The sequence below is a fragment of the Aspergillus clavatus genome, genomic scaffold (assembly GCF_000002715.2).
Source record: "Aspergillus clavatus NRRL 1 1099423829791 genomic scaffold, whole genome shotgun sequence".
Classification (NCBI taxonomy): domain Eukaryota; kingdom Fungi; phylum Ascomycota; class Eurotiomycetes; order Eurotiales; family Aspergillaceae; genus Aspergillus; species Aspergillus clavatus.
The window spans coordinates 1,438,393-1,458,068 of NW_001517108.1; the positions used below are offsets into that span (position 1 = coordinate 1,438,393).

Genomic DNA, 19,676 nt, shown 5'->3' on the forward strand with positions numbered 1-19,676 from the left:
GGAAAGACTTGAGCAGCCAAAAAGTCATGTTGATTGTCAATAGTGGATACAGGCAGTTCTGCAGGACCATGTGAGGTACTCCGCCAGTGGATACCTCAGGCCTGAATCCCAACTGACTGCCAGCTCAGGGTCCAACTCTAACTAAGCCTTATATCTATAGACTATCTATGGCTCATTTATCCTTCAGTAACGATTAATTAGTATGTAACATGTATGAGATGAAGATGAGGACATCATAGTTATACCTGTTCCGTGTATATTGCCAGATTTTCTAAATCAATAGGGTAACAGTGAGGCCATTCTTTGCGGGTGTTGGATTGGATATATTTCCCAATAACAATATACTGTTCTCCATCTCAAAAGATCCCCAACCTCAGAAGTGTTTCACTGAGTGTTATGTGTTCAAGGCTTTAGTATTCACCTCTCTCTGATGAGCATGATTAGTTTTCTAATTCATTCCGTGCTCTCTCATCCATGTCAGGCGTCTTTGAAAATGATTGATAGTTGCTGAGAGAGACTTCACCTTCTTCTCCTCTTTCCCTTTGATCACGGGAGTTCTATCTACCTTCTTACTTTCTCCTACCACCAAGGCGCCTACTACTTCTTTGGCCTTTAGTTCAATACGCTGTAACTCACACAATTCATCATCTCATATTCCATCTTGTTTGAACCACGACACTTTGCTCAGAACAAGCATCTCTGTCTTCACGCTGGTCTGCGACCGGGGCGGACTTGGCTCCTCTCCCCAGAATGTCTGATCAGGCCATTCTCCGTATCACACGGGTACTGTACTTTCCAATTCTGGCTCTCAGCCCTATCAAGAGAGATTCCATGGCTGACGACAGCATCCTGATCTTCGAGACATAGGAAATCAAACATATCCAGCAAAATGCAGATCTCTGTTCGTCCCCTATTCAAATGTTCAACTGTGGAATACCTCAAATCCGTTGCTCACGACGAGAAGGTCAGGATAATAGCTGACTTCTGCCGGAAAATAGCTCTCGCTGTAGCTTACAAGGAATCGGATATCCGCCGTGTGACGGCAGTCGTGCTTGGGCCCCCAGAGACACCTTACCAGTTCGGTCTATTTGAGGCTTGTGTTTACCCCATTCCTAAGATGATGCATCTGGTTGCTGACCGTCAGCTAGTTCAGCATCAAGTTTGGGAGAGGTAGGCCAGCTGATTCCAGAGCCACTGCACACCATGCAAAGTCGGACTGACTGATCTGTCCTAGATTATCCTGCCGCTCCCCCTAGCGTTCAAGCTCTTACAACCAATGGAGGAAAGTGTCGCTTCGGGCCAAACATTTATGCTGGAGGCAAGGTTTGCCTGTGAGTCCAATCCTGGGCTGTGTTGCTCCTTCAGAGAGACTGACAGAATGGGGACTTGTAGATCAATCCTGGGGTAAGTGAAAAGGAAGGGAGAACAATTATCTAATCTGCTCACTGATCTGTTCTGCAGAACTTGGGGTTGCGAGCCAGGAGAGGAATGGTCATCTGCCCAAGGATTGGAGTCGGTTTTGATCTCTATCCAAAGCCTCATGTCGAGCAATCCATATGAAAACGAGCCAGGATATCAAGGGATGAACGCTCCGGGTGACAAAGAACACAGCAAAGCTTATGTTAGCAAGGTGGATATCTCGTCCTGAAATTGCCGAACGTGGGCTGATCATATATTATATCTCCAGATTCGCCATGAAACAATCCGCATTGCAGTACTTCTCCCATTGGAAGCATCATTGGGCATCCAGACAGATGGCACGGTGAAACCGCCGGAGACAAAGGGAGACGGAGATGATGAATACACTGACCTATTCGACGAAGAGGATGACACGTTCTTTGAGCCTTTTGTGGATCTTCGGAAGCGACGGCTCCTCTGGTATTTTGACTCCTACATGCGGACAATCGACGAAGAAGAGCCACGAGTCCGGCGCCGTCAAGGATTTGAGATGATGCCATTTGAGAGTGAGGATAACCGCATGAAGGGGCACTTCAACTACCCCGAATTGAGGCGTCGGCTTATCCGCGTGAGAAAGGCTATCATCGATGAGACTCACAGTTGGCCAGCAGAAGGCCTTGTGTCGAAGGGACAAGAATCCAGTCTTGCATTCAGCTTACAAAGCCAGTATGATCAGATTGTTGAAGATCTCAAGAGCCGCCAGAATTTCGCAGTTGACCTGAGCCTCGGCGACAAAAACCCTTTTCTCTGGGAATTAACTTACTTTGGCCGGCCCATGACCCAGCTCGATGGTGGAATCTTCAAGATGAAGATCTACCTTAATCCACGATTTCCAGACGAGCAGCCCCGTGTCTTCTTGGAAACACCGCTTTTCCACTATCGGGTTTCGAAGGATGGAGTGTTGTGCTATTTTCCTCAGCGCCCAGAGGAGATGCACTCTCATATCGAAGCGATCATGGCGATATTCGAAGAAGAGGCTCCGCCCTATGATCCCCGGACAACTGTGAATCTTGAGGCATCCAAGCTGTTCTGGGGTAGTCCCGAGGACCGAAAGAAATACAACCGTGCGCTTCGCCGGTCCGTGGAGAAGAGTGTTGAGTAATCCGTCCAGTCCTCACTGCTTCCCCGGTTGACTAGTCTAGTCCTCATAAGGTCAAGCCATGGTTATTCACCGAAAAAAATTGTCGCGTCTGGCTGCCAGGCTAGGCCGTGCCAATTGGAAGTATTGATGTAATCGCAAAGAATGCCAGACTGGTATTCTGCCCTTTGCTGCCCCGTTCTTGAAATCAGGGATACCACTGGATCATAGGATGTATAGGCTTGCTCAAGTTCCAACTACCGAGATGGCATCTCTTGTTTGCCTCGCTTATAGAGAGGATATATGCCTCCTCGGCAAATTGATTGTTGGAAGGCCCACAAGTGAAGCAACTGGGATGATGGGGATTGATTGCATGTTAAATGTCACCTTTCTCAGTGGGCTGAGCGTTGAGGATCTATAATCAATTCATCTAAGTGACAGCAAGCTGCAATGAGCTCTCCATTATAATACTGATGTCTCTTGTCGCCAACTGAGAATTGAGTTGTGGTAGAAATATGCTTGCGGCAGGATACTCTTCTTTATGCAGTAGTGGGAGTCCGAGCTTTCTGCCCCAGGCCCCCAGCAGTTTGATTTTCGAGGTGGAACTCTGACATGATCAATGCCATCGCCCCTTTAACCTAAATTTTAGGTGAGAAATAGACCACTACGCAGGAATTCTACGACATTTGGAATTTCTCTTTTCTCTTCATCCCGTTCAGGACGACCACACGAGTATACTCCGTCAATTAAACTATTGCGATGTCCAACAAGCGGCCTACCATGGAGCTCGGCTCCGTCCTGGTTGTCGGAGGCTGCGGCTTCCTGGGCTGGCACATTGTCGACCAACTGCTCAACTTCCCCTCAGAAACTGATCCCAGCGTCGCTCTTCCGAAACCGCAAGGCGATTCTCGATTTGATTATCCTCGGCTGGCTGACCGATACCCCAGATCCGTCGCGAAGGTCTCCGTTGTCGACCTGCGGACAACAAACAACCGGCTGCCAGGCGCACAATACTACGATGGCGACATTACCTCCGAAGAATCCATGCTGAAGGTTTTCCGTGCAGTCAAGCCCGATGTGGTCATCCACACCGCGACGCCAAACGTGTTGGAGGGAAACAAAGAACTGCTGCGCAAGGTCAATGTTGATGGGACCCGGACGTTGGTGGAGGTTGCGAGCGGCGCGCGTGGGGACTGGGGTGGGAAGTGCAAGGCCTTTGTGTACACGAGCTCTTCCTCTGTCGTGCACGACACCCAGAGCGATCTGATCAACGTGGACGAGGAATGGCCGCTGATCCGGGGCAAGCTGCAACTGGAGTACTACTCCGAGACCAAGGTAGATTTGCCGTTTTGTTTTGACTTAGCTGGCCGCTGCTAACGTAATGGTGCTTCCCCTTAGGCCGACGCCGAAGAACTCGTCCTCCAGCATAATCGTGTTGCCCCCTCGTCGATGGTGACCTGCGCGCTCCGCCCAGCAGGCATTTACGGCGAAAAAGACACCACGTTTACGTTTAAGATTCTGGAGCACTCCTCCAAAGCTTCACCGACGGTTCTACGTATGCAGCTGGGTAGCAACAATAACCTTTTCGACTTCACTTACGTCGGCAACGTCGCCTACGCTCATCTGCTTGCGGCGTACCGTTTGATTGCCACTCATGACCGGTATGAGGCTGGTCAGGGCGGACCCCTTGACCACGAGCGCGTCGACGGCGAGGCCTTCAATGTCACCAACGACTCCCCCGTGTACTTCTGGGACATGACTCGGGCAGCCTGGGCCCTGACTGGCAAGGTGGTCGAGCCTCACCAGGTGTGGGAGCTCCCCGAGGATCTCTTGGGGCCCATTGGTGGTGTTGCGGAAACGGTGCTGGGACTCTTCGGCAAGACGCCCCGCTTGACGAGACGCATAGTTCGGTACTCATGCATGACGCGCTACTATTCCTGTGACAAGGCCAAGTACCGACTGGGATACGAGCCCATCGTTCCGGTCGATGAAGGCCTTGCGCGTGCTGTTGGATATGTCGTGGAGCGTGAACGGGTGGAGTCCGAGAAGAAGGGGTTGTAAAGCTGGGCTAAAGACCTCGAAATCTATATGGCGAGTATGCGTTGTAATATATGATTAATATTCAAGACATCTATTTCTCTCTTTATCCTGTCCATAATACCGGATCTAAAGATATTTCTTGCTGATGCCGTTCGTGATAGTCATCCTTGATCCCCAATCTCATAGAAATTCCTCAAAGAAATAACACTGATATGCAATGTCCTTATGCTCGCACATGCATCCCACTGAATCAGACTTCCTTCAGACCAGCTTCTTGAGCAGTGTCTTTAACAACTTGTCTTGCTTTGCAAGCTCTCTGTTGAAGAACTTTCCCGTTCGTTTGGTGTACCCGGAAAGTGCCTTGACAGTTGGAAACTTCTTCGGCTTCCAGACCAGTTCGGGACAGTCCTTGTTCAGAACACGACAGTCCAGAACGTCCACAATATTGACATACACCTTTGACAAAGCCTGGGAATATGAAGAAACATTGGTCAACACAGTCTATCCAACTGGCCAGATACCTGAGCATACCTTCTTACACTGCGTAATGGAGGTGAACGGTCCTTTCAAGTCCAGCTCCTCGCACAGACGCTGCCAAGTCTGCAGACTACTGAGGTTCTGTCCTATGATTCTGTCGTACTCCTGACCAATGCATGTGTTCCACATCTTGCGCCATCTTCTCGAGTTTGCTTTCCATTGACGCTGTTGTGCCAGGCGTTTAAATTCAGCGCTGATAGGGGCGTCGAGATTGGGTTTGAAATTGGGGAAGTCACCAAAGAAGGTGCGTTCAGCTGCTGACATTGTAAATGAGGTTTGTGGCTCGGCTCTTGAGTCTATAAGTCATAAGCTGCTTTTTGCTCGGCTGAGGAAATGGCTGCTGTATGTGAGGGGGATGCGAAAGGTGAAGAAGGAATTGGTTGGTTTGTTGGTAAGAATTCATGGCAGCTCGAAATATATTGCCTGGTGCGAAGTGAATGGGTCATTCTTTGTCACTAGCAAACAGATGCAGCATCGAGCTTGATGTTGGTCTTTGGCGGTCATTCTAATTTCACCATGACTGTGGCATCCGCTACTTCAGAGGCAGCGCGGTCTCTATTAACTCGCATTGCAGGCTTGCAGGCCCATAGTCGATGGCTGACTGCTTGAGAGATACTGCAGTACCCTACCCTTGGTGAACTCTTCGAAAGGGTAGAAGGCGCGCCCTTACTATTACCGTTGCGCCTACCAAGCTCACCAAACTGGGTCTTTCCGATCGTGAACTGGGAAGATCCCCTAATTATGGCCATGAAATGATCTAACAGTTCCAAATTCATTCCCTCTCCCACCAGTCTTGACCAACTTCTCTTCTCTTCCCTTCAATCGGGTTGTTGCCCGCGTTCTCTCGTCCAGATGCAGCTCCAGGCCCCCCTTCTCGGCGTTCTAGCCTCGGTGCTCAATACTCTACAGGCTTGGACAGATGGCATTCCTGGTAAGTGGGAGAGCCTTTGGAGCACTCATCATACCTTTGACTACGTTGTTGTTGGGGGCGGCACTGCTGGCGTGACTGTCGCCGCGCGTCTGGCGGAACAGAACTTCAAGGTGGCTCTGGTCGAGGCTGGATATTCGTACGAAATTGGGTCACCAACGGCGGTCATTCCAGGGGCTGCCAGTCTGGGTGTGGGCTCCAGTCCTGGATCCACAACTGCAGTCGATTGGCATTTTGTTGCAAGAGCTGTCCCCGGTGCGAATCACCGGGATATTCATTATCCCAGAGGGAAATGCCTGGGCGGATCGTAAGAGCCTTGTCTGCTTTGATGTTTGGTATCTGACCTCGAACAGATCAGCACTGAACTTCATGGCCTATCAGAGGTGAGTTTAGTTCTCTCTACTCGAACCGAATTAGTGTGCTGAGACTCTACTCTTGAATAGACCCACTAGAGATTCAATGCAACGATGGGCTGATTTGGTTCAGGATCAAAGTTACACCTTCGACAATGTTTTGCCATACTTCAAGAAGACTGCCCATTTCACCCCACCGAATGAGGGTTTGCGTGCCCCGAATGCCACAGCGCAGTACAATCGCAATGCATTCGATAGGAAAGGGAACCATCCACTCCACGTGTCCTATCCGGCCTATGCAATGCCCTTCTCCAGTTGGATGAAACTTGGATTGAAGGATGTGGGTATGAATGAGACCAATGACTTCAACAGTGGTCACCTGTCTGGCTCTCAGTATTGCAGTTTCACTATTCGACCGTCCGACCAGACTCGGAGCAGCTCTGAGACCGCATTTCTCAGTTCACTAAATCCCCTGTCGAAAACTTTGAAGATCTACAAAGGTACCATGGCAAATAGGATACTGTTTGATTCTCGGAAACGAGCAACCGGTGTTCAGGTCAGCGATTTGCTCCAGACGTTTACTTTGAATGCGAGGCGTGAAATTATCATCTCTGCAGGTGTCTTTCACTCGCCCCAACTTTTGATGGTGTCTGGAATCGGCCCTGCAGATACTCTGGAAGAACTTGATATAGATATCATTCGGAACGCCCCAGGTGTAGGTCAGAACATGTGGGATCATGTCTTCTTCGGACCAACATATCAGGTAGCGGTCGAAACCTATACAAAAGTTGCGACAGATCTGATTTACTTCATCAACCATCTGCTTCAATGGGTATCTGCCCACAGTGGAGTGCTCACAAACCCAATCATCGACTATATCGCTTTTGAGAAACTTTCCAATCAAATTCGAGCCAACTTCTCAGAGTCTACAGTTAGCGATCTATCCTGGTTCCCAGACGACTGGCCGGAAATCGAGGTCGGCTTCCTTCTTCGTTTTGTCGTTGAGGCATGGCTGACCCAACATCTGCATAGTACCTTTCAGCCGCTGCATACGTGGGAGACTTCTCGAAACCTCTCCTGTCGCAGCCTTCAGATGGCAAGCAGTATGCGACGATCCTTGGCACGCTTGTTGCGCCAACGTCTCGCGGAAATGTGACAATCATTTCCGCGGACACCTCAGATCTACCTGTGATCAATCCAAACTGGCTATCTACAGAAACAGATCAACAAGTTGCAATTGCGGCGTATAGACGCATTCGCGCCATGTTCCAAAGCGCGGCCATGGCGCCAATCGTGGTTGGCACGGAATACTTCCCGGGCAGCCAGTATGAAACCGATGTGGAGATCCTCGAAGTAATTCAGAATACTGTCATGACTATATATCACGCCGCGTGCACATGCAAGATGGGGACGCGGGATGATCCCATGGCCGTTCTTGATAGCCGAGCGAGGGTCTTTGGCGTGAAGGGATTAAGAGTGGTCGATGCCAGTGCATTTCCGATTCTGGTGCCTGGGCATCCCCAGTCTACTGTCTGTAAGTGGGCGGTTGACCCTCTCTTCTGTTGATATGGACTAATCAATTTGAAGATATGCTTGCAGAGAAGATCGCCGCCGACATTGCATCTTCTTCTCTTAGTGACACAGGTGAATGACAGATTGCGCCGCGCTCTTTGATTCTCAGATTACTATCAAGTATGATGTTGAGAGAAATACTCAGGACATATATATTTAGGGGTTCTAGCAGAATCTTGTATTCTAACTCCGGTGGCCTTTTTTTCTCTCTTTTTTTTTCTTCACCGCGATTGAGCCTGTTTTGGGCGATAGACATATACCACAGAGATAGGATGCCATATCAAGTTAGATCAAGCAGGGGAGTTGAGAGTTCATCCAAACCGCTGTCGTACAGGGCATCAAGTAAGGTTGAGTAAATCTGTAGCCGAGATTCATGCGGAACCCGACTAAGCCATTGCGCATGCAGCGAGAATCCAGCTCTTTGCCTGCATTGTCCTCTCAGAGCAGGTCAGCTTATCCTGGGGAGAAAATCTAGGAACTCACAGAGATGCATGCTGCCGTTCCTGTCGTCGCCATCAGCCAACGCGTCTCCTGATTTGCGGGCTCCTCTACATCCAGTCCCGACGGAGGGAGTGGATCACCTACCTACCTACCTAGTACTTTGGAGTCGCAGGAGGGGTGTCTTCAGCTCCGAACGGTTCAATTCAAGATGATGTTTGCAAAGCGGCGGCGAAAGCAAATGAGAGAGCGGGATGAGAACCGTTGATCGGCAATGACCTTGCTATGATGTCGCCATCGACGTCGATATTGGCGGAGTGCAGTTGGACAGAGACATCCATCCTCGCATACATGGGACGCCGGTCCTTTCTGGTGGGTAGATTAGCATTGCGGTGCATCCTGTCGACATACAAACATATGAGTGAGTAGATTGTGTGCAAGGGGTGCCGAATGCTAATGCGGATGGACTGTGATGATCTTCAGTCAGTTTCTTTGGTCTGTCTATCTTCGTTATCTCGAGCGAGTGGGAGTGGGAGTGGGTTGGGTTGTTTGGACTTGGACTGCTCTCTAACTACTTCATGATGCTCTGTGGAGTAGACTACTACTGTAGTAACTAGTAAGAAGGAGGAGGTTTGGATGGGGCTACGTATACCCCCCCCCCGGCCTCCTTTCCCTTGGAGGATCCTTGTATAGTGAGGGTGCTAGGTGCTAGGTGCTAGGTGCTTTGCAGATGAGGGTTGTGAGTGTAAAAAATGGTCCTGTTTTGGTTTCTTGTGGAAGTAGGATCGGGATCGGGATGGGGATCGGCTGGGCCTGCGAATGGGGTTGGGGTGTTGGGTTTGGCTGTTATCTAGGGTGCTTTGAGGGAAAAAAGGATGGATACGAAGGGAGGGAGAGAAGGGGGGGGATTGGATAGAATGTGGTAGGTAACTACGTAGGTATGCGGTTGAATTGTTTCATGGCTGAATATATGGATGGATGGATGTTACCAGTTGGTTACCTACATAGATGAGGGAGCTATCTGAACCTGGTACTATGTGCTTGTAGTATGGAGTATCTATAAGATAGAATACTTTGGTATCGTATGCTTCGAGATACTATGGATATGATGAAATGATATAAATCTCTCATTATTTACAGCTGAAGAAATGATCTCAAAGTGATGCATCACCAACCTCATAGATATCGGATGGCCTCCCCCCCCCGCCTTTTGGTTACCCCGCAGGAACCGCCAACTGGTCTTGTCGATGCTCGAAGGTGTATCTTAAGTAGTTCGAGGTAAATCAGTAGAAGAGAGAGAGGTAAGGATCCTTATAAGGTCAAGAAAGATACGAGTCTCCCAACCCTATGGTCCATGACTCTGACTGTCCGCGAGAGGGTTTGCCCAAAATCAAGGCAGTTGGTTCAAGACCGCATACATAGGCAGTCTAGTTAGTTAGTTAGTTGTCTGAGAAAACGCCAGAAGGGCAGCATAGTAGTGTCGTGTTGTTCAACGCCCCAAGGCCAGTGGGAATGAACTCCGAGCCCTCCGTGTCAGTGGCCACCACAACTGTCCTCTGTGCGACACTTGCCACTTACCGTACAGTAAGTAGTAGGTATAGTAGTCGAATCTTCGACAATGTACTAATAGACATTATGGATGATATAAAAACAAAGACACAATGAGATATTTCCTAGTTGCTTGATTGCCGATTGCTATGACTACCATGAAGAGCTCCCATGGTGTTTCAAGCAACTGTCCCCAAGAAGAACCCTTGCATTGAGGCGTAGGCGAATGATTTGTTTCAGTATGCAGGATTGAAAACAAAAAAAAAAGCCCAGCTAGGTTCAGAGAGGCGGAAGCAGTCCCCCAACGCCCACTTCACTTCTCAAGGGTAGAATCATTGTCTCATTCCAGTCTCGAAACGCAAACGTCCTCGAACAAGTTGAACAACCCCTGGATTGGATTACCTAGAAAAATGGAAGAGGTCAAGTGCTCTGGGGAAAGGGTTTGGGAATCCATGGGACGCAACACAGACAATGGACAAGAGTGACGTTGCGGAGATGGCCCGATCAAATCAAATCAACGCGCGGCATCTTGGGACTTTTGACAATGAAGCCAGGACATGATAAGCAGACTATTTGGACCGACTTGTTGGGGACACTTGTGAGATAGCCTAGGGAGGAGGGAAGGATGAAGAGACAAGGCGTCTGCATGCACGGGTTGATGGTTTATAACTATCCACCTACTCCTACTCCGTACTACTGCTAACTCAGTCCAGAAATATACATAGATACATAGATCTAGATCCAAGAGGAGCGAAGACGGTCACACAGGGATTCGTGCACAACGACAACGCATGGCGTCGAGCAGACACTACTACCTATAGTACTACTTCTCCTACATAACAAAGCTAAAAGTGCATACGGTCAGAGAGAGAGTTGGCCGTTTGGAAGCATGACAAGAAGTGGCGTCCAGTTAGTGCTAGGAGTAGGTCGTGTGGTCGGAATGGCATCCCTTGAGAGACTTTTCAAGTCTCAAAAGTCAAGGCTGAGTCTTACCATGACTAGTACTAATGAATGAGGATGTTATGCTTGGAGGATTGGTTTTTACTCGCATTCTGATAGGAGTTAGGATGTAATTAACAACAACAACATGCTTGGCTTTTAGTTAGGACTAAGCACTTTGCAATCAACCATGTCCCGATCCATGAGACTTGCATTTAAGAAGGATTCCATAATGATATAATGAGATTACTATTATTCAAAGTAGAGAAGGAAATCATGAGATCTCTCTTTTTTCTGAAAAGAGAAAAGAAAAGAAAAGAAAAAAAAAAAATTGGGTCGTGCCATCCGCTTCACAAGGTGGACTGTCTGTCGCTTCGATGATCAGCCAGGTCCGCCAACACCAATTGTAATCATGATGAGACTTAGTTTGACGTTAATTATGTATGACTGTTCATTGTTCAAGCATCTTGACTTAAATAGTTAAGTAGTTGGACCAGATGAGACTAGACTAGAAAGAAGGGGAAAAATAAGACCAGAAAAGAAAAGGTGGGTTCATAATAATAATCCACTGTCATTATTATTAGTAGTAGTAGTGCCGCTGCTTTATGCCTTCTGCTGCCTACAGTCGGGGGTTGTTTCGTCGTGTTTCGTCTCTCTCTCTCTCTCTCTCTCTCTCTCTCTCTGTTCTTAATCAATCACCTTCATTCAACCTCAACAAACTTCCTTCTTCTTCTTCCTCCACCCTCCCCTCCTCCTCTTCTTTTCCCTCGAAAATAGAATCCAGGTCTTCCTCCAATTCTTCTCCTCTATTATTGCTTCCGTCTATTTAGACCCCACAGACTGATCCTCCCTTCGAGCCATTCTGTCTCTCTTCTGACTGACAGTTGGCTCTCCGTCGATCACCTTAGCTTCGCGTCCACCACTTTCTCTCTCTCTCCCGTCGCGCCATTCCCCGCATAGCCGCTTCTCTCTCGTCTGTCCAAGCTCATTCCTCTGCCAACCACCATTAATTTTTTTTTTTTTTTTTTTTTTTTTTTTACCTTTGGGAAACAAAGACTATTTCAAATTATAAAACACAATCATCCTTCGCATTTAGTGATATCTTTCCCAACACCCGTCTGAGGAGTGCCTCATCCGTTTGTGAGGTCATTCCCTCGCCTTTTTGTCGTCTATCTCTTCCAACCCCCCTCCCCCGCCACCCAAGTCATGGCCCGTTGATCCTGCGGATGAATCCATAACACCACACCCAAAAGGGCACCGGCTCTGCCCGGCAGAAGCTCTGCTCGGCTCAGTGTTGATTCAACGGTTCTTTTGGCTTGCTCGATTCTCGCCTGGGTAGCTTTACCCACCACACGGTTATCATTGCCGCTTCTAGTTGGGTGAAATCCGTCCAACATGGCGGGCAATGGCACACCCAATGCCCAATTCCTGGCCCCCCCAGCGGTGACGGCTTTGAGGCAGGAGGCCCGGGGGATCGATCCCAAATTCCCATCCATGGCTCGTTCCTTGAGTGACGATATGCGGGAGGAGCGCGAGGAGTTGAAGGAGGCGGCGGAGCAGACGTTGAACGTTATCGTGGATTTGGATCTCGATGGCCGTATTAAATGGGTCAGTCCGTCTTGGAGACAAGTGGTGGGCACATCGCCGGATTCGCTAGAGGGTCGATTGATTTCGGATTTCCTGGTCGACAACGCGAATGCCTTCCACGACGCCATCCAGTCCATGAAGGAGGATGATTCGCGCAGTCGCTTTATTCGCTTCGCGGTACGGATGGGGCCCGAATCAATTCTGAGATACTCGCCAGAATCTCGGCCCTTGGAAGCGGAAACAAGCGACGGTAGCGAGGAGGACCAACTGCCGGAGGGTATCGAGAACAATCATGACATCTTGAATATGGAAGGACAGGGAATCATGGTGTTTGAACGCACACCTAATGGAGCCGGTCATGTAGGTTCTTTCTTTATGATTTACCCTGTTGACTCCCGTCGAATCAGAAAGCTGACTTGTGTTTGTTTTCCCGGCCAGACTATGTGGATGCTACGGCCGTTCAGTCAACCGCGGGAAGTTACTATTGATCTGCCTCCTCTGCTGGTGGAATCTCTAGGTGTCGGAGCGGAAGTGTTGGCGAATTACTTGACGATCTTGGCTGAAGCGGCTGCGAACGAACCCGATCCCTCGAAATATCCTGCTCCCACTCCGATCCTATGCCGTATCTGTGAGCGTCAGATCACACCCTGGTGGTTCGAGAAACACTCCGATCTCTGTCTTCAGGAGCACAGAGCAGAAATGGACGTGCAGATCGCCCAGGAGAATCTCAACGAGCACCGGCACGCCATTGTCAAGGTCCTCGATGCGCTTGAAGCTCGACAAAGCAGGCCTTTAGCGGGCGAGGGTGCATCGTTACCAGCTCAGCCAGAGTATAAAGGCCTCCCAATTGGTCCGTCACCGACTGTTTCAGCGCCCTCCTCCGGAAACGTGTCGAGTTCGAGCTCGGCCCCAGGCACTCCCCCCAGGTCCCGCGATCAATCAGTCTCAGACGGTGGACATCATTCACGCGGTCGATCGTTTGCCGTCAGGCGGCCGTTAACCCGGATCGTCGAATTGATCCTTGACTTGTGTGATACGGCGCTGGAAATCAACATGCCCGTGATCAAGGAACCCCGGGGTGACAGCACGGACGACTTCCGTACGCTTTCACCCCAGTCCGAATCGCGAATGTGCCAGGTGCTACAGTGGCATTCTCCAAGTTCCAATACCCTGGAACAGGAGCAAGGCCTGGCTGCCTTGAGCGCTGATACGGAGCAGGTCTCCAAAGCAAAAGTGGACGCCGTTATACGCCATCGCAAGATCGTCGAATACGCAGAACGGATTCGGATTGAGTACACCGTGATGGTGGAGGATTGTATAACGGCCGCACTCAGCAAAGCGGAACGTATTGCCGCTGGTCAGCTGAGCGATTCTTCGTGCTCCTCGGAAGATGAACTTCCACTGGAAGACATTACCGCGGTTCCTGCAATCACCGACCCTGCGACAGTTCCACTGGCTTCTCCAGCGTCATCGCAAGCCTCGACACATCGGTCGAGTCAGCCTATGTCTGCGCTGACTATGTCCATGCGCAACGCATCGGAACGTTTTCCACTTCCTCATCCTGAAGGAAGGTCCTCATCGGTTGCCGTCTCCACAGGATCCAACAGCCCCATGGAATGTCCCACCCCCCGCTCGCATAAGAGTGCCGCCGGCTTGTTGGGCACGTCTCAACCTTCGCGTCGGGGACTATCTATGGTAGACCTCGATGCGGGCGAGATGAGCGATAGCAGTGTCCTCTCGTCTGCCTTCCCAGGAGCCGTACGAACCGAATCCCCATGCTCGGATCGGAGTATGGACAGAAAACGCAGGAGCCTGGTGCTCCCAGGGCTTTCTAGTTCTCCTCGGCGCCAGCACTCTCCCGCCAGAATGTCTAACCCCCACTCTCCGTTGCGCATGCCAAAACCCCGAATGTCCAGCGGCGCCGAGAGCCTTCCCTCTCCCATCGTCTCGCCCTCCACCCACGCCAGCGAACTAGCACATTATCACTACCGCCATCATCGACGTCAGTCCTCTGCGACTTCGTCCGACGTGACAAAACCGCCCGTTTCGCCTCACCTGACGTCCGCCAGCCAGCCCCAACCCCGTCCAGCGCCTCCCTCAATCAAAGATTTCGAGATCATCAAGCCGATCAGCAAAGGGGCATTTGGAAGTGTGTACCTATCCAAGAAGAAGACAACAGGGGAGTATTTCGCCATCAAGGTGCTCAAGAAAGCGGATATGGTCGCCAAGAATCAGGTCACCAACGTCAAGGCTGAGCGCGCGATCATGATGTGGCAGGGCGAGAGCGATTTCGTCGCCAAGCTTTATTGGACATTTTCGAGCAAGGACTATCTCTATCTGGTGATGGAATACTTGAATGGGGGCGACTGCGCATCGCTCGTCAAGATCCTGGGCGGGCTCCCGGAAGACTGGGCCAAGAAGTACATAGCTGAGGTAGTTCTCGGGGTGGAACACCTTCATGGTAGAGGCATTGTTCACCGTGACTTGAAGCCGGACAATTTGCTTATTGACCAGAAGGGACATCTCAAGCTGACCGACTTCGGTTTGTCCCGTATGGGGCTCGTGGGACGTCAGAAGCGCGTCCTCAAAAGTATGAACGAGCCGGCCCCGGACCTTCTCAAGCAGGGGCCCTTCCCTCGTGCAACGTCGATTGCGTCTTCCCGATCAGCGTCGTTTGATTTTCAGGCCCCCGGGTCCCCAGGATCAACACCGCAGATTACCCCGGACCTTGCCGGAAGCTTGAATCAGCCATCGTATTTTAGTCTCAACCAGAGCGGGCTTAGTCGGCAAACCTCGCGCCGGGCGTCGGGTTATCGCAGTGACAGTGGTGGCAGTGAGAACCTGAACGCGATATTTCGCAATTTTTCCCTTTCTGAGCCCCACGAGACATCGAATTTTTTACCACCGTCCTCCTTGCCTGTTCCGGTGCCTGTCCCGAGCCGTCTGCCCGAAGAGGACTACCACAGTGAGATAGGGGAGTCTCCTCGCTTGTTTCCGCTTCAACCGACATTAAGCAACTCGGCCCCGTATGGGACTCCGCCACAACAGTCCATGATGCCACCTCTGATGGCCCTGTTCGATCCAGATGATCACAACCGGCGCTTCGTTGGAACACCAGACTATCTAGCACCGGAAACGATCAATGGACTGGGCCAGGATGAGATGGGCGACTGGTGGTCCCTTGGCTGCATCATGTTTGAGTTTCTCTTTGGCTATCCTCCTTTCAACGCCTCGACGCCCGATGAAGTATTCGACAACATCCTCCATCGTCGAATCAACTGGCCGGAGGAAGCGGAAGAATTGGCGTCCCACGAAGCCATCGATCTCATGAACAAACTCATGACGATGGATCCACGGGAGCGCATTGGGGCCAATGTCGAAGAGAAATATCCAAACGGAGGAACTGAGATTCGCAGCCATCCTTGGTTCTCGGATATCAACTGGGAAACCTTGCTGGAGGATCAAGCGCAGTTTGTCCCCAATCTTGAAAACCCTGAGGATACTGAGTATTTCGATGCCCGCGGTGCTACCCTCCAACCTTTCGCTGAGGAATTGGAGGAAGGGCCATCATCACAACCCGCCACCACAGCGGATCGCCCGCATGACGCACTGTTCAAGGTGCGCTCACAGGTGAACTCAATGAAGCGACCTTTGATGCCTCTCCACATTCCACCCCATGTCCGTGACTCACGGAGTAGAAGACTGAGCGAACCAACCCCGGCAGACGATTTTGGCAGTTTTTCCTTTAAGAATCTTCCGATGCTCGAGAAGGCCAACAAAGATGTCATTCAGAAGCTACGTCAAGAGGCAATGCAGGCTCAACAGCGCCAATACGCAGCTACGGCCTCTCAGCCAAACACGCAACCTCAGGGACCTACGCCGCCGCCGCCGCCGCCGTCATCCGGCCCCTCCCTCGAGGGCAGCCCTTTGCCGATGCCGTTGCAGCGGACGCTATCACAGAACAAGGGGAATAACCGACCATCTTCGCCTTCAGGTCTGAGTCAGGCGAACTCGTCCCCAAGCCGTCCTTCCCAGCCTTCATCGCCTCTGCTGGTGCAGTTCAGCACCGGCAACAACCATGAGCGCAGAAAGACCTCCGGTTCTTCCTCCACAACCAACTCTCTCCCATCCAGCGGGTCCTTCGCTGCTGGAGGTGGGGATCAGAGTCGTATGGCAAGCATTAAACGAGGCTCCAGTGCATCTTCGCCCATCAAGACTAGCCGAGCCGGAACCCATTCACCAGACAAAACACCATCTGGCCAAAGACATGGCAGTGTTCCTACGACGCGAACACGATCGCAGACGATAGGCTCTCAAGATGGCGAATTGTCGTCCTCGCTCGCCAAGGAATCATATGTTGCCGGCCACTACAAGCGTCGCAGCCAGCTGTTCGATATCTCGCCCTCCTCGTCGGACAATGAGGACCCACGCACCAAAGCGCTGCTCAAGGTCCAACGCCGTCGGCACAGTTCACGGCGTCTTTCACAGATCAGTGTTCTTGATGGCCCATTCTTCCGGCCATTGGACGTGCTTATCTGTGAAGATCATCCTGTCTCGAGGATGGTGATGGAGCGCTTGTTCGAGAAGCTACGGTGCCGTACAATCACAGCCGTAAATGGTGCCGAGGCAATGCGCTATGCCCTTAGTGAAGTCCAGTTTGATATCATTATGACGGAGTTTAAGCTGCCTCAGGTGAACGGAGCAGATATCGCGCGTATGGTACGGGAGACCCGTAGCGCCAACCGACATACTCCAATTGTCGCGGTTACTGGCTATCTACAGGACTTCCCCGAGACTCATCACTTCGATGGCCTGATTGAGAAACCGCCGACCTTGACGAAGCTGACCGAGGCGTTGTGTAAATTCTGTCAGTGGAAGCCGCCACCAAAGGACTATAGCCCCTCGCAACCGCTCGCTGGCCAGCCATCCGCGCTTCGACATACTGCTCTTGTAACCAACGCGGAGCACAGCCCAAGTTCCACAACGTCCTCCGGTTTCGCAGTGGTTCCCTCGAGCTCGTATCAGGGCTCTAGTCGGGCGGATTCCATCGGCAGTAGTTATTTTGGCGATGTGGATTCCATCAAAGCCGACGATGCTCCTATCGTTGTAAGCCGTCAGAATGATGAATGGATGAGCGGTCAACAGGGTGGCCTCGGCATTTCAGACGAGTCTATGCCGAAAGAAAATCCCAGTACGGAGGCTACTTCTACTGCATCTAGTCCGACGCCAGTTCCACATCTGATTCACGCTGTCTCAGCTCCCGCTGCTATAGACCCTTCCAGTAATGTGACGCCTCGCAAGCAACGATCGAGCGAGTCCATTAAGGCGAAGAGACAGTCGATGGAAAAGAAGCGGTATGAGTGCGCGGAGTCTGGCGATGACGAAGACGAGGAGCTTGGCCACGCTCATGTGCGAACGCCCAGTTCACGGTCCCGATCTCACCGCCCCGTCTCCAAGTTGGGAATCGAGATGATGAGGACGAATAGCCGGGGCAGCGTCGTCAGCGGCAGCGAGGAATTGCTCAAGAAGGAACGCGAGGCGATGGAACGAAGCCGGAACGCTGAGTCGGAAAATGCCATTGAAAGCGGTGATGATCCGATGTCATCATCTCCTAGCCGAGCGATGCAAGATCGCTTCGAGAGGCTCGCAATCACCGAGGATACCATCGCGGAGCGGACGGAGGAAGAACTTAGCCCGGCGTCTTCGCCGCTGTCTCACGAGGTTGAGCTGGGCGCAACCACCGCCATGCCTCTTCGTCAGAAAAGACCATCCTGTTCGCAACACGACACGGGCGTGACTGAGATCTACACCGGGCCTGAGAACACCTCTTCTGCGCTGGACGCCAGTACGGAAACTCTAAAGAAAGGCCAGAATACACCTCCTATTGTCCTCACCCAAGACGATGAGTCAAGTGCTTCCGTCACCAACCCACACACGCCCTTGAACAAACCAGCCAAAGACACCATCAGCCTTGATCCTGACAGCGATCCGACTGCTGATTCCGAAACCACGCCTCGACCTCTCCACACGCCGTCTCCGAGATGGGACTTTGATCATACGCCGAGGCCATTCGAGCGATAGACCAACTGGCCCGTCCTATCTAGACTGGACCAGACAGAGAATTTGCTATGTGCCGAGGCATTGGGCACACTGCTCACAGATTGCGCCCTGATTCAAGCTCTTTTTTTTCCTTTCTTTCTCGATATCTTACTCTTCTTGCATTTTATTCCAAAGACTTGTTTCAATATGCATTTACACCTGTCAAATTACTTTGTTTTCCCCTCTTCTCTCCGGTTGTTCAACCCCACCCTTCCCACTCACCATTCCCATTTCCATTTCTCTCTTCAGTTTTGTTCTGTTTTAGGCTCAGCGGGTGTTCGGGGGTTTCTTAGTCAAACAAGCTTGTCTTGTTCTTGTCATAAATTGACTTGTTGTGTTTCGTTTCATTCCCTCTACTTTGGATTCTACAACGTCTGGTCCGCCATTATGTCTTCGTCACACCACTCGCATCACCTACGATCTCAGCATCTCTTTTGTACGATTCTCCTTTCTTTTCTCCCTTCTCTTCTCTTCATTCTTCCAAATTGTGTATTTAGGATTGTTCCCCAAGGCGGGTTTCAAAAACACAAAAAAAAGCTTTTGGGGCCAGGAAAGAGGAATTCGATTTTGAGTCGAGTCATAGAATGACTTGTCTGTCATCCCTTCTTTTCCTACTGATTGGATATTTATATTTCATACAATTGTAGGCTTGAGTATTAAGGTAGAGTAGGTAAGTGGGGTCTGGGGAGATAATGATCGTATATCTGTATTGTATTGTATAGTGCAGTGTGGCATATATATATATATATATCGTTCTAATGATATCATAGTAAAGAAAGAAAAAATAAAAAGAAAAAGAAGAAAAAGCAGGATGAATCCGACATCCAAGGCCGTATCCAGCCAGGCCCAGGCCACTAACTAGCTCGACAGAATACCTGGCTCGTTTTCGTCGATGTCAATAAACGCATCGCACATGTGGATATCATTGAGTCCGCTGTTGCATTGAAGGAAGTCATATTATGAAGGATAGACAAGGGCAGAGATGCGGGTATGGTATGGACATATGTATGTGTATGTGTATGTGTATGTCTGTGTCGAGATGGGAGAAGGTACATATGTGTACGCCAGAGAAGGGAGGGGTGTATGTAAGGGTAAGATT

General features: G+C 50.6%; 5 protein-coding genes across 5 annotated transcripts, besides 10 other annotated features; 4 read left to right on the plus strand and 1 right to left on the minus strand.

Moving 5' to 3' along the window:
- Positions 1–889: 889 nt before the first annotated feature.
- ACLA_072430 (ubiquitin-conjugating enzyme E2) lies at positions 890–2,560 on the plus strand (the record flags this gene model as incomplete). Its single annotated transcript, XM_001275635.1, has 4 exons — positions 890–1,097; positions 1,235–1,331; positions 1,462–1,630; positions 1,688–2,560. The coding sequence occupies 4 exons, from the start codon at positions 890–892 to the stop codon at positions 2,558–2,560; spliced, it is 1,347 nt and encodes a 448-aa protein (XP_001275636.1).
- Positions 2,561–3,295: 735 nt separating this feature from the next.
- On the plus strand, positions 3,296–4,597 carry ACLA_072440 (C-3 sterol dehydrogenase/C-4 decarboxylase; the record flags this gene model as incomplete). The annotated part of the gene is made up of 2 exons (XM_001275636.1): positions 3,296–3,871; positions 3,935–4,597. The coding sequence occupies 2 exons, from the start codon at positions 3,296–3,298 to the stop codon at positions 4,595–4,597; spliced, it is 1,239 nt and encodes a 412-aa protein (XP_001275637.1).
- A 240-nt stretch (positions 4,598–4,837) lies between these two features.
- ACLA_072450 (uncharacterized protein) lies at positions 4,838–5,377 on the minus strand (the record flags this gene model as incomplete). Its single annotated transcript, XM_001275637.1, has 2 exons — positions 4,838–5,044; positions 5,108–5,377. 2 exons carry the CDS (start codon positions 5,375–5,377, stop codon positions 4,838–4,840), a joined length of 477 nt encoding a protein of 158 aa, XP_001275638.1.
- A 588-nt stretch (positions 5,378–5,965) lies between these two features.
- ACLA_072460 (GMC family oxidoreductase) lies at positions 5,966–8,046 on the plus strand (the record flags this gene model as incomplete). Its single annotated transcript, XM_001275638.1, has 5 exons — positions 5,966–6,348; positions 6,395–6,424; positions 6,485–7,370; positions 7,427–7,928; positions 7,982–8,046. 5 exons carry the CDS (start codon positions 5,966–5,968, stop codon positions 8,044–8,046), a joined length of 1,866 nt encoding a protein of 621 aa, XP_001275639.1.
- Positions 8,047–9,101: 1,055 nt separating this feature from the next.
- Positions 9,102–9,127: a microsatellite.
- A 2,063-nt stretch (positions 9,128–11,190) lies between these two features.
- Positions 11,191–11,222: a microsatellite.
- Positions 11,223–11,541: 319 nt separating this feature from the next.
- Positions 11,542–11,573: a microsatellite.
- Positions 11,542–11,574: a microsatellite.
- A 40-nt stretch (positions 11,575–11,614) lies between these two features.
- Positions 11,615–11,660: a repeat region.
- Positions 11,661–11,901: 241 nt separating this feature from the next.
- Positions 11,902–11,928: a microsatellite.
- Positions 11,902–11,929: a microsatellite.
- Positions 11,930–12,286: 357 nt separating this feature from the next.
- ACLA_072470 (protein kinase RIM15) lies at positions 12,287–18,559 on the plus strand (the record flags this gene model as incomplete). The annotated part of the gene is made up of 2 exons (XM_001275639.1): positions 12,287–12,838; positions 12,917–18,559. 2 exons carry the CDS (start codon positions 12,287–12,289, stop codon positions 18,557–18,559), a joined length of 6,195 nt encoding a protein of 2,064 aa, XP_001275640.1.
- Positions 16,356–16,375: a microsatellite.
- A 1,012-nt stretch (positions 18,560–19,571) lies between the features above and the next one.
- Positions 19,572–19,612: a microsatellite.
- Positions 19,582–19,605: a microsatellite.
- Positions 19,613–19,676: the final 64 nt, after the last annotated feature.